The 15344-nt window shown below is 40.1% G+C and overlaps 2 protein-coding genes across 2 annotated transcripts in view; one reads left to right on the top strand and one right to left on the bottom strand.

The window, feature by feature from the left end:
- LOC124253777 overlaps positions 1–15344 on the bottom strand; it is a 292031-nt gene that overhangs the window by 170215 nt on the left and 106472 nt on the right. The window contains 1 exon segment of the mRNA XM_046687609.1: positions 1936–2015. Within this exon segment, the coding sequence (XP_046543565.1) occupies positions 1936–2015 (80 nt within the window).
- Positions 2276–15344, top strand: part of LOC124253779 — a 227888-nt gene continuing 214819 nt past the window's right edge. The window contains exon 1 of the mRNA XM_046687612.1: positions 2276–2662. The gene's annotated coding sequence lies outside the window, so the exon portion shown is untranslated. The remainder of the gene's footprint in view (positions 2663–15344) is intronic.

Below are 15344 nucleotides of genomic sequence, written 5' to 3'. Positions count from 1 at the left end.
TTTGAATGCAAAGTAAGTGTTAGTCCGTTCTTAGCTGCATTCTTTAATAAGAAACTGGCTAAAGAAACACCATGTAACCTTGTAAAGGCTGCATGCGGTGCCCAGATACGGATACTGTTGAACTGCTGCCTTAAAGAACAATAGCTGGATTTCAAAACCAGAAAAAATGTGCTTGAACACGTATGCAAGATCTTATTTAAGTTTGAACACAAAATACACCAAAGTAGTTGCAGTTAACTACAGAGGTGCATTAGAAAGATGTGAGAAGTGGGTTTACTGAGGCAGAGTCTTGGAATATAGTTACAAGCTATACATATACGACAGTGTATCAGCTTAAACTATCCTAGCATCTTCAGGCGGTACAAACTGAAATACAAGCCACACAAATTCTTTGGGGGATACCAAAGAGTTATCAACAATGTAAACTTTAAGGTTTTTTTAATCTCTGACACAAAACTAATTCCAGTGTTTTCATATTGGAGCCGAGGTATGTGAGATACAGTCTCCCCCCACAGTGTTCCCCTACAGTGTCCCCCCACAGTGTTCCCCCTACAGTGTTCCCTCACAGTGTTCCCCTACAGTGTTACAGTGTTCCCCTTACAGTGTTCCCCCCCTACAGTGTTCCCCACAGTGTTCCCCTACAGTGTTCCCCCACAGTGTTCCCCTACAGTGTTCCCCTACAGTGTTCCCCACAGTGTTCCCCCCTACAGTGTGTTCCCCACAGTGTTCCCCTACAGTGTTCCCCCACAGTGTTCCCCCTACAGTGTTCCCCTTCCCCTACAGTGTTCCCCCTACAGTGTTCCCCCAGTGTTCCCCCAGTGTCCCCCACAGTGTCTCCCCCACAGTGTTCCCCTACAGTGTTCCCCTACAGTGTTCCCCCCACAGTGTTCCCCTACAGTGTCCCCTACAGTGTCTACCCACAGTGTTCCCAGCTGCCTCCAACATCAGGAACAGCTGGTGGACCGGAATGACCATGACAGGGTTCTTCTGTCAGGTATTTCTGTTTGTCAATACCTTGCATGCTTGGTGAGAGTTGGCACCACTCAGCAGAGAGTAGTGTGAATGAGTGAGTGAGTGGGAATTATCCACAGCAATACTGTGCCACTTCCACAAATGTCATGGGATACCCACATAATAACATTTAATAACACAGTACTTAAAGCTTAGATTCTCCTGGAAGTTATTCCGAAGGAACAACAAAATGAGTACAATTATCCCTGATGAGATAATTAGAGACATTGACAGTAATGTTCCACTTAGAAATGCCAACGATCTGCATAATTTCAGCAAAATATTTGTCAAAGTGTAATTCATTATCCCAAATTAAACCTAAAATTATCCAATTGAATATATTATTAGGTACAAAAAAATAACATGGATGATATGACTCATCAAATGATCTGTAGAAATGATAATCTGTACGTAAATATCTTCCGGACTGGTAATTGAATTAATCACCTTTCTCCTGCCTGTGTTGTCTCCCATGGACTACAGCGGTGGCAGGACAATTGTCTGCTAGAGAACACATGTTCTGTTATGGCAGCCCACAAGTGATATGACAGTTTCAGTATTCTGTTATTATAACAGCACCTGTTATGTGTCTTCACCACTGCTTCTCAACAATCTACTTTCAGATTTCCTACACAAATGACTGTAGCAATGTTGATTTCCCCCTATTATGTATACAGGCGTTGTGCAGAGACTCTGTGTGGTAATCGCTGGACACATTAGGCATGCTGAAATAACACATCCAAAAGCCAATATTCTTAAGCTGTATCCAGGGGACATATGTGGGCGGGTCAAACTATATCTGTCGGCATATTGATAAAACGATAGTGTGGTTTATCAATAATACCAATACGTCTGAAGATAAACATACCTGTGTATATACTGGATGTAGGCTGCCTACAAGAGGTGACACAAAGTAACACTTACCTGGAACCGAGGGGGAGCAACCCTGCGGAGAGCCTGGTGTGTCCGCACGGGGGTCTGTCCGTCCGGATCCGTGTTTGCCTCTGGAATGGAACAACACTTGTAACCTGTGACAGTACACTCCAGGACCTGACGGGCTGAGATCACACAGCCCCTCTGTTCCAAAACAGGGGATACTTGCTCTTAACAATGATTGGTAATCAGTCCTAAGAGTTGAGTCTGATAAGATTAAGTGAGTGTTTGTGCCACCAGAGTGTCACAGCAATAGGTGCTGGGTAGGTCCTCAGTGACACAGTCAGTGAAGCGAGGTGCTACCCGCTGACAGGCACAATCACTGGGGCAGGCAGGCTGCTGGATTATATAGCTGTAGGTGATGAGCCAACTGGACAATGCTCCTACTGAAACTCTCCAGTACACCCTCCAGTAGTATCCATACTAGCGTTGTGCATGCCGACAGCAGACCGCCACCACGCTGACTCGTTATAGGGACGCCCCTTTCAGAGACTCACCAGCCAATGATAGCTCACACTACAAATTACACCGGCTGGAGAAAAACTGATCAAAATGAACCTCTACTAGTGGGAGAAGCTGTGCGGGTGTTTATCAACACGGTCTAACATGAGGTAGACCTGCACTGGTGACATTGTTGAGTGTGAGGCATGACCTAGGCCTTGTGTGTTGATGTGAGCTTGACAGAGAGAAGCCAGCCGCTGATGAATACTCCCTGACAGTAAGTACATGTATCTTCTCCTCTCTATCACACACACAGTACATATATCTCCTCTCTATCACACATACAGTACACATATCATATATCTCCTCTCTATCACAAACACAGTACACACACACATACAGTACATATATCTCCTCTCTATCACACACACACAGTACATATATCTCCTCTCTCACACACATCACACACACACACAGTACACATATCTCCTCCTCTATCACACACAACACAGTACACATATCTCCTCTCTCACACACACATTTCTAGTCTCTACATATACAGTACATATCTCCTCTCTCACACACACACACAGTACACATATACTCCTCCTCTCTATCACACATACAGTACAAATATATCTCCTCTCTATCACACACACACAGTACATCACACACACAGTATCTCCTCTCTATCACACATACAGTACACATATCTCCTCTCTATCACACATACAGTACACATATCTCCTCTCTATCACACACACATACAGTACACATATCTCCTCTCTATCACACACACAGTACACATATCTCCTCTCTATCACACATACAGTACACATATCTCCTCTCTATCACACATACAGTACACATATCTCCTCTCTATCACACACACAGTACACATATCTCCTCTCTATCACACACACAGTACAGTACATCACACACAGTACATATATCTCCTCTCTACACATATAGTCACACATATAGTACATATATCTCCTCTCTATCACACATATCAGTACAACATATCCTCTCTATCACACATACAGTACACATCACTCTACACACACACAGTACATATATCTCCTTTCTATATCTCTCTCTATCACACACACAGTACACATATATCTCTCCTCTCTATCAATAATCACATACAGTACACATATCTCTCTCTCTCTATCTCACACACAGTACATATATATCTCCTATCTACCTCTCTATCACACATACAGTACACATATCTCCTCTCTATCACACACACACAGTAGTCACATCACACACACAGTCACATCTCCTCTCCATCACACACACAGTACACATATCTCCTCTCTATCACACACACAGTACACATATCTCCTCTCTATCACACACACAGTACAAATATCTCCTCTCTATCACACACACAGTACACATATCTCCTCTCTATCACACACAGTACACATATCTCCTCTCTCACATAAATATCTCCTCTCTATCACACACACAGTACAAATATCTCCTCTCTATCACACACACAGTACACATATCTCCTCTCTATCACACACACAGTACACATATCTCCTCTCTATCACACACACAGTACACATATCTCCTCTCTATCACACACACAGTACAGTACAGTACATATATCTCCTCTCTATCACACACACAGTACATATATCTCTCTCTCTATCACAACATCACATACAGTACACATATCTCCTCTATCACACACACAGTACACAGTATCACACATATCTCCTCTCTATCACACACACACAGTACATATATCTCCTCTCTCATCACACAGTACACATATCTCCTCTCTATCTACACACACAGTACACATATCTCCTCTCTATCACACATCTCCTCTCTATCACACACACAGTACATATAACTGTATTTCTATCACACATACAGTACTCTCTATCAGTACACATATCATCACACACACAGTACAATATCTCCTCTCTCTATCACACACATCTTCTCATATCTCCTCTCTCTCACATCACACAGTACACATATCTCCTCTCTATCACACATACAGTACATATATCTCCTCTCTATCACACACATTACATCTCCTCTCTAGCACACATACAGTACACATATCTCCTCTCTATCACACACACAGTACACTCACATCACAGTCCTCTCATCACATACAGTCACATAGTACATATCTCCTCTCTATCACACACACAGTACACACATATCTCCTCTCTATCACACACACAGTACACATATCTCCTCCTCTCTACACACACACACACAGTACATATATCTCCTCTCTATCACACACACAGTACATATCTCCTCTCTCCACTCTATCATATCTCCTCTCACACACACAGTACAAATATCTCCTCTCTCACACTCTCTATCACACATACAGTACAAATATCTCCTCTCTATCACACACATACAGTACAAATATCTCCTCTCTATCACACACATACAGTACACATATCTCCTCTCTATCACACACACAGTACAAATATCTCCTCTCTATCACACACACAGTACAATATCTCTCCTCTATCTATCTCATCACACACAGTACAGTATCTCCTCTCTATCACACACACACAGTACACATATCTCCTCTCTATCACACACACACAGTACAAATATCTCCTCTCTATCACACACACAGTACAGTACAAATATCTCCTCTCTATCACACACACAGTACACATATATCTCCTCTATCACACACACAGTCCTCCTCTCTATCACACACACAGTACACACACACAGTATATATCTCCCTCTCTCTCACACACACACAGTACACATATTCTCCTCTCTATCACACACACAGTACACATATCTCCTCTCTCACACATACAGTACACATATCTCCTCTCTATCACACACTCTCAGTACAAATATCTCCTCTCTATCACACAACTGTACAAATATCTCCTCTCTATCACACACATACAGTACAAATCTCCTCTATCACACACAGTACAAATATCTCCTCTCTAGCTTGTGACATAACCAGGAATGTCATTTACTATATGTCAGCCTTAATAGTGTGATATCACCAAGAATGTCATCTACTTGATGCCAGAGTATATATAAGGTGTGATATTATCAGAAATGTCACCTACTTGACGCCATAGGTTGTGATATTATCAGGAATGTCACCTACATGACGCCAGTGTATATATAGGATGTGATATTATCAGGAATGTCACCTATATGACGCCAGTGTATATATAGGATCTGATATCATCAGGAATGTCACCCTCCTCTTGATGCCTTCTCCCTATATATAGGATGTGATATTATCTAGGAATGTCACCTACTTGACGCCAGTGTATATATAGGATGTGATATTGTCAGGAATGTCACCTACTTGACGCCAGTGTATATATAGGGTGTGATATTATCAGGAATGTCACCTACTTGATCGCCAGTGTATATATAGGGTGTGATATTATCAGGAATGTCACCTACTTGACTCTATACACATGTATATATATCTCCTCTGTGATATTATCATCAGGAATGTCACCTACTTGATGCCTTTGTATATATAGGATGTGATATTATTAGAATGTCACCTACTTGACGCCAGTGTATATATAAGGTGTGATATTATCAGAAATGTCACCTACTTGACGCCATAGGTTGTGATATTATCAGGAATGTCACCTACATGACGCCAGTGTATATATAGGATGTGATATTATCAGGAATGTCACCTACATGACGCCAGTGTATATATAGGGTGTGATATTATCAGGAATGTCACCTACTTGACGCCAGTGTATATATAGGGTGTGATATTATCAGGAATGTCACCTACTTGATGCCAGTGTATATATAGGGTGTGATATTATCAGGAATGTCACCTACTTGACGCCAGTGTATATATAGGATGTGATAATATCAGGAACAGGTGGAAGCTGTAACAAAGCAGCCGTTACAGCATCATGATCCTGTCAGCTGTGATGAAGAAGAAGGTGTAGAAACACTGATGCCAAGTCATATTGATTGCATCTCTGCCAGTAGGTAAATAGAAGCAATTGGTAAATTACAATCCTGAAACAAGTTGATGAAGTGAAATGCCAAACCATGTGACAATAAAGACACATCTAACCTATTGATTTCAAACAGTGTTATATTCCTGCTTAAATACACTTGTGATTTTCCAGGATGTTAAAGACAAACAAAGAATGATACACATACGCCATTGTGTGACAAACAATGATAGACATACACCATTGTGTGACAAACAATAATAGACATACACCATTGTGTGACAATGATAGACATACACCATTGAGGGACAAACAATGATAGAAGTACACCATTGTGGGATAAACAATGATACACAAACACCATTGTGTGACAAACAAAGATAGACATACACCATTGTGTGACAATGATAGACATACACCATTGTGTGACAATGATAGACATACACTATTGAGTGACAAACAATGATACACATACACCATTGTGTGATAAACAATGATACACAAACACCATTGTGTTACAAACAATGATAGACATACACCATTGTGTGACAATGATAGACATACATCATTGTGTGACAATGACAGACATACACCATTGTGTGACAAACAATGATGCACATACAACATTGTGTGATAAACAATAATACACAAACACCATTGTGTGACAAACAATGATAGACATACATACTTGTGTGATAATGATAGACATACACCATTGAGTGACAAACAATGATACACAAACACCATTGAGTGACAAACAATGATACACATACACCATTGTGTGATAAACAATGATACACAAACACCATTGTGTGACAAACAAAGATAGACATACACCATTGTGTGACAATGATAGACATACACCATTGTGTGACAAGCAATTACAGACATACATCATTGTGTGACAAACAATCATAGACATACACCATTGTGTGACAAATAATCATAGACAAACACCATTGTGTGACAATCATAAACACAAACCATTGTGTGACAAACAATGATAGACATACACCATTGTGTGACAATGACAGACATACACTATTGTGTGACAATGATAGACATACATCATTGTGTGACAAACAATGACAGACACACACCATTGTGTGACAAACAATGAAAGACATACACCATTGTGTGACAAACAATGATAGACATACACCATTGTGTGAGAAGCAATGACAGACACACACCATTGTGTGATAAACAATGATAGACATACACCATTGTGTGATAATGATAGACATACACCATTGTGTGACAATGATAGATATACATCATTGTGTGACAAAAAATGACAGACATACACCATTGTGTGACAAACAATGACAGACACACACCATTGTGTGATAAACAATGATAGACATACACCATTGTGTGACAAACAATGATAGACATACACCATTGTGTGACAAACAATGATACACATACACGATTGAGTGACATTGATAGACATACACCATTGTGTGACAAACAATGATACACATACACTATTGAGTGACAATGATAGACATACATCATTGTGTGCCAAACAATGATAGACATACACCATTGTGTGACAATGATAGACATACACCAATGAGTGACAAACAATGATACACATACACCATTGTGTGACAATGATACACATACACCATTGTGTGACAAACAATGATAGACATACACCATTGTGTGACAATGATAGACATACACCATTGTGTGACAAACAATGATAGACATACACCATTGTGTGACAAACAATGATAGACATACACCATTGTGTGACAAACAATGATAGATACACACCATTGTGTGACAAACAATGACAGACATACACCATTGTGTGACAAACAAGCATAGACATACACCATTATGTGACAAAGAATCATAGACATACACCATTGTGTGACAAACAATCATAGACATACACCATTATGTGACAAAGAATCATAGACATACACCATTGTGTGACAAACAATCATAGACATACACCATTATGTGACAAAGAATCATAGACATACACCACTGTGTGACAAACTATCATAGACATACACCAACCATGTACCAGAGTAATCAACCATTCATGTGCCAAAGTTATCCAATCAACCAATCATGAGCCAGGGTAAGCCTGTCAACCAATCATGTACCAGGGTAAGCAAATGAACCAACCATGTGCCAGCGTTCATAATTCCCACCTGCCCGACTGTCGGGAATGGTCTATTTTCATCTTGCAGTCAAATTTCAAAAGTAGCCTGTCCAGTGATCTGGCTAGCTATTCTCGAAACGTTCGTAGCACTAACACATTCTTAACACATTGGCTACGATCAAAGTTAAGAATTCTTAGGGCTAAGAACGTTTCGAGAATAAGGGCCCTGGGCCCCGTTCCTCAAAGTGATCGTAGCGCTACAACAGTCGTAAGTCTACGTTAAAGTTTGGGAGTTACAATCATCTTAGAGCAACCATCGCTTTGAGGAACGGGGCCCTGGTATATCTTTACCCCTACCAGTAAATATTTCATAATATGAGACAGGTTCTCTTGTTGTCAGTTTGAGGTGTTTAAGGTATTATGAAAATTATGTAAACTATTTACAATTCGACAGTTCGTGCTCTGATAACCAATGACAACATGTGTACTTTCATTTATATAGAACAAGTACACATGGATGACAACTTCTTTAATTCTAGAGCATGACGTTTCGATACAGGTTCTTGTATCGTTTTCAAGTATGAATGGTACAGGGAGAGTACAGGTGATATATATACAACAGAAGACTAATTAACATGGTTGAGGCAAAATTAACAATGTGATGATAATAAATAAAGGGATAAAAGAGGATTACAGCGATAAACATAGAGGCCAGCGGAAGCCAGTGAGACACAGAGAGTAGAATGTATACGAGATTAACATAGAGGCCAGCGGAAGCCAGTGAGACACAGAGAGTAGAATGTATACGAGATTAACAATGTGATAATAACAAATAAAGAGATAACAGAGGATTACAGCGATAAACATAGAGGCCAGCGGAAGCCAGTGAGACACAGAGAGTAGAATGTATACGAGATTAACAATGTGATAATAACAAATAAAGGGGTAGCAGAGGATTACGGGGATATACTTCCAATTTATTGTTGAAAACCAGACAGGTAAGTTTTTATCCGGACAGGTAATTTTTTTAAGTTACCAGTCCGGCTGTCTGGCTTGGAATTTCGGGAGTTTAAAACACTGCATGTTCCAAAGTTAGCGAGTCAACCAATCATGTTCCAAAGTTAGCCAATCAACCAATCATGTGCCAGGGTAAGCAAATCAACCAATCATGTATCAAAGCCAACAAACCAATCATGTGCCAGAGTTAGCCCTTTGAAACATACTACTTCTCAGAAGACAAACTAACAAAGCATGTACAACGCATTGAGCTGCATCACATATACTATACTGATATTTTTGCATGGGACTTTTCAATTAGAAATACACTATTTCTGACAACGTGCCAGAACAAAATACTACAAACTTAATTAAAGATATCTTGTTAACAATCGAAAATTATGAAAACAATGAACCAATGAAAGCTAATTTCAGTGATGAAAAGTTGCCTTGGTGCATCTGAGGATTTGAAGAACAAGATGTAAGAAAGGGATTCCATTCATTAGAAGAGGAGATGTTCAATTTCTGTGGTAAGGCTGAAAAGTTTGTCCCAAAACATATATTTTTGGATTATTAGACATTTTGTTCTGAAAAAATCTTTGAGAAACCACTTTAAATGGGAAACAGGAATTCATGAAATGACATGGTTAGAAGGTACTTGTAAAACACAGTTGTTTGGAACTAAGATACATCTGGTTATCAACTGACATATTAGCCTGTAAACCAGGCTCAACAGACCTTGCACCTTGACAGACACAAGGTAAATCTATAATTAGACATGGGGAAACCCAGTCTTGAACCTTCTTCCTGGTGTGACTGGGATAAGTAGTTGCCCTCTCTCAGGTCAGCCGGTCACTGGATGAGAGGAAAAACCATGCTGTTTTTAGACCTAATAAAATTCCCTTCATAGCACTAAGGCTGAGGATATTCTGGCTGAAGGTAACTGGATTAAATAGAGAATCTCAACCAAGTGTCTACTCATATCAATTATATCAACATGAGTTGATAAAGTTACAAATATCCCAGGCTTGCGGAGGATATTTTTACTTTTATCAACGAGTGTTGATATAATTGATATCAGTAGACACGAGGGTGAGATTCTATTTATCATCCAAAATCACTCTTCATTAGTCTTCAGTGAAAAATGCACATCTCTGAACACGGTACTGCCATTAGACTTGCAGAGCAGTGATGTCATAGCATTTTGATGTCATCAAGTTCATGACATCATAGCATTGTCAGGGCATTGTACAAAATCTACTGTCAAAACGATACCTCCTAGGAGATATCATTTGATCTTACACAAGCAATATCTCCTGTGGAACACAGTTTTGGATGATAAATCTTCTGCACATCCAAATTAAGTTCAACATACTTTCCAATAACAATGAATCTATGGCTGCTAATTTGACTCTGCCAGTAAATCACACCTTGTGTTATAAACACTGGAAACATCCTCGAAATGTTCATTCATATACATCACTCACAATAATGTTAACCACCAAAAACATGGGTTAATCTGCATCACTTTCCGTAACCCTATATACTCTAAGATCATTGTCAAATAGCCCAAACAGTAATGGTATATGCGGAAAGAACAATCTCTGGGCAGTAATCTCAGTACAGTACACAGAAGTCCACGCACATGCATTTACACCAGCTGAAGTTTGTGCAGAACATTTACCCAAGTTCGAATAACATTTATAAGAATATTTACATTCAACCTCTGTGACTACATACTCGAAACTTCAGGGCACTACGTCCGTAACTACAATCTAGAACTTTAGAGCACTACCTCCCTGACTACATCTAAAAACTTTAGGGCACTACCTCCCTGACTACATCTTAGAACTTTAGGGCACTACCTCCCTGACTACATCTTAGAACTTTAGGGCACTACCTCCCTGACTACATCTTAGAACTTTAGGGCACTACCTCCCTGACTACATACAAGAACCTACTTTATCTGTTTTTAAACAAGCATATACAGTAATATTTCCACAATACAATGGTTTGTAATAAAGACTTTCGAACAAAACATTCCAGCAATTGACATCAAGAGCATTGATCTACATGAACAGGATGCGATGCCACACATCAACCAAGTTAAACCTAATATACTTCCCTGGCTGTAACAAGGATATGTATCTGGCTTCTTGAATGTATGATTGAGGAAAAGTGTGTCTGTGATCAACTGTGGAAATGTGTGTCTGTGATCTACTGTGGAAATGTGTATCTGTGATCTACTGTGGAAATGTGTGTCTGTGTCTGTGATCTACTGTGGAAATGTGTGTCTGTGATCTACTGTGGAAATGTGTCTGTGATCAACTGTGGAAATGTGTGTCTGTGATCTACTGTGGAAATGTGTGTATGTGATCTACTGTGGAAATGTGTGTCTGTGATCAACTGTGGAAATGTGTGTCTGTGATCTACTGTGGAAATGTGTGTCTGTGATCTACTGTGGAAATATGTCTATGTGATCAACTGTGGAAATGTGTCTGTGATCTGCTGTGGAAATGTGTGTATGTTATCTACTGTGGAAATGTGTGTATGTGATCAACTGTGGAAATGTGTGTCTGTGATCGACTGTGGAAATGTGTGTCTGTAATCAACTGTGGAAATGTGTGTGTGATCTACTGTGGAAATGTGCGTGTGATCTACTGTGGAAATGTGTGTCTGTAATCTACTGTGGAAATGTGCATCTGTGATCAAATGTGGAAATGTGCATCTGTGATCGACTGTGGAAATGTGTGTCTGTGATCGACTGTGGAAATGTGTGTCTGTGATCTACTGTGGAAATGTATGTGTGATCTACTGTGGAAATGTGCATCTGTGATCAAATGTGGAAATGTGCATCTGTGATCAACTGTGGAAATGTGTGTCTGTGATCTACTGTGGAAATGTATGTATGCGATCTACTGTGGAAATGTGTGTCTGTGATCTACTGTGGAAATGTGTGTCTGTGATCTACTGTGGAAATGTATGTATGTGATCTACTGTGGAAATGTGCATCTGTGATCGACTGTGGAAATGTGTGTCTGTGATCTACTGTGGAAATGTATGTATGTGATCTACTGTGGAAATGTGTGTCTGTGATCGACTGTGGAAATGTATGTGTTTGAGTGAGTGAAAAGAACTCATGGAGCAATGTCTATCTGGACATCGAATGTAAACAATAGTGACACCTGAAGATGGGAAAAAAGAACATAAAAAGACCTATTTATAACAACATAAAGGAATCAGAAAACCAGGCTCTGAGTACCACAGATGCATTAAAACCATAGCTGGTTATGAAGGATGAGCAAAAACATAATCTGATGCTCATTGGGAAACCGCAGTGGCAATATCTTCCTGTTGGATAATTTCAATATCAGCTCTCTGTTATGCCAACAATGAATCAGTCAAAAGATTGAAAACCCATATTATTTTTTGTACTGATATCTTGAGCAATAAGCAATCTATATTGAAATCCCCCATCAATCTCCGTAAACCAAGCTGGTCCCTCCAACCAGCAACTAAGTACTTAGATTTCCATTTCCTTACAAAAAATTCATTGATAATCAATTTTAAAAGTCTCAATTATTTTGTCGTAAATCTTCAATCTGTATAAGTTACGTGCTGGAGATAGAAGCAGGACGATGATGGTGGAATATTTCCATTTCTAATCGTTTCATTTTAAATAAATCCATTCAAAAGTAGCATGAACTGACATGCTTAACCCACTCTCAGAGCAGTATCACCTCCATTCTTTCAACAATATGTTGAAAGGGAGATCTTACACTCACACTGTCGAACCAAGTTAATGTAATTCATACAAAAACAGCTGAGAGTGCAGAGATACAAGTATACTCTTCAACTGACCTGTGAAGGGAACAGAGATACAAGTCTATGTGATGGGTACAGAGATACAAGTCTATGTGATTGGAACAGAGATATAAGTCTATGTGATGGGTACAGAGATACAAGTCTATGTGAAGGGTACAGAGATACAAGTCTATGTGAAGGGTACAGAGATACAAGTCTATGTGCTATGGAAGGGTACAGAGATACAAGTCTATGGAATACAAGTCCATGGAAGGTACAGAGATACAAGTCTATGTGATGGGAACAGAGATACAAGTCTATGTGATGGGTACAGAGATACAAGTCTATGTGAAGGGTACAGAGATACAAGTCTATGTGAAGGCTACAGAGATACAAGTCTATGTGATGGGTACAGAGATACAAGTCTATGTGAAGGGTACAGAGATACAAGTCTGTGTGATGGGTACAGAGATACATGTCTATGTGATGGGTACAGAGATACAAGTCCATGTGATAGGAACAGAGATCTCATTAGCAAATTCATTATGAATGAATATACCCTCATTCCCACAATACCTCAACATCCGGTTTCCATGTTTTCAGTAGTCACATATACATTTCCATGACCATGAACTGAACCATCTATATATAAATATATACACAAATGCATGCACACACGTCCATGCACACACATACTCACATGCAGCGCCCCTCACCCAACCCCTTTCTTCCACTTTCCCCCGATGTGGATGTGTTACATTACCGCTGCGTCATAAAGCTGCGTCATCAGTCATCAGTTCCTCCCCATCATCATGAGCCAACAACTGCTGTTCCAACAGGATCCATTTGTGTAGCAACAAATTTCAAGAACATCGCATAAATTCACAGAAAGTTAAAGCAATTTGACTGAAAATTACACAAATTTGCCATGTTTATTCACAACTGTCTTTTTTCAACCACTTTTATGATTTTCGTGATGTCTCAAGGGTCTTAAACCAATCTCAGTTTGCAGCAGGCCACCTTGTTAATGCACGATTTAACACTCCAATTTTATGCTCCGTTTCCTAGATCTGCATTGAAATATTCCATCATAGCTTGTGGCCCCAGTGCAGACAATTTGATAATCTGAAATATTTCCTGCCATACAAATGTCCATTTATCAACTTGATGCTTCTGAACAGAAAGAGGTAAAGAAGTTGATTATAACTATTCTCATCATGAAGAAAATCATTCTCAATGTTGCTTTGCACACAGAGGGAAGGGATCTCATGGCCAGGAGCTCCTTTTGTTGATGGATCCTTTTGTTGATGGATCCTTTATATCCCTGCTCATCACTTGGTGCAAGATGCACAGTCGGTCCTCCGCTAATCACACTTGCCTCCAGACGATCACCGCCTGACACCCTCTGCATCACGCTCCCTACATGACATCTCCACATCACACTCCCTACATGACATCTCCTCATCACACTCCCTACATGACATCTCCACATCACGCTCCCTACATGACATCTTCACATCACACTCCCTACATGACATCTCCACATCACACTCCCTACATGACATCTCCACATCACACTCCCTATATGACATCTCCACATCACGCTCCCTACATGACATCTCCTCATCATACTCCCTACATGACATCTCCACATCACACTCCCTACCGCCCTACATGACATCTCCACATCACACTCCCTACATGACATTTCCACATCACACTCCCTACATGACATCTCCACATCACACTCCCTACATGATATCTCCACATCACGCGCCCTTCATGACAACATCTCCACATCACACTCCCTACATGACATCTCATCACACTTCCTACAAGACCTCTCCACATCACACTCCCTACATGACATCTCCCTAATCACACTCCCCTACATGACCTCTCTCCACATCACGCTCCCTACATGACATCTCCCACATCACGCCTCTACATGACATCTCCACATCACACTCTCGACATGACCTCTCCACATCACGCACCCTACATGACCTCTCCACATCACGCTCCCTACATGACATCTCCTCATCACACTCCCTACA

Source organism: Haliotis rubra, unplaced genomic scaffold, assembly GCF_003918875.1.
Source record: "Haliotis rubra isolate DU_JTF1 unplaced genomic scaffold, ASM391887v1 Scf551, whole genome shotgun sequence".
NCBI classification, from domain to species: domain Eukaryota; kingdom Metazoa; phylum Mollusca; class Gastropoda; order Lepetellida; family Haliotidae; genus Haliotis; species Haliotis rubra.
Note: the sequence above shows the minus strand (reverse complement) of the source record. Positions and strands in the feature narration are given on the sequence as shown.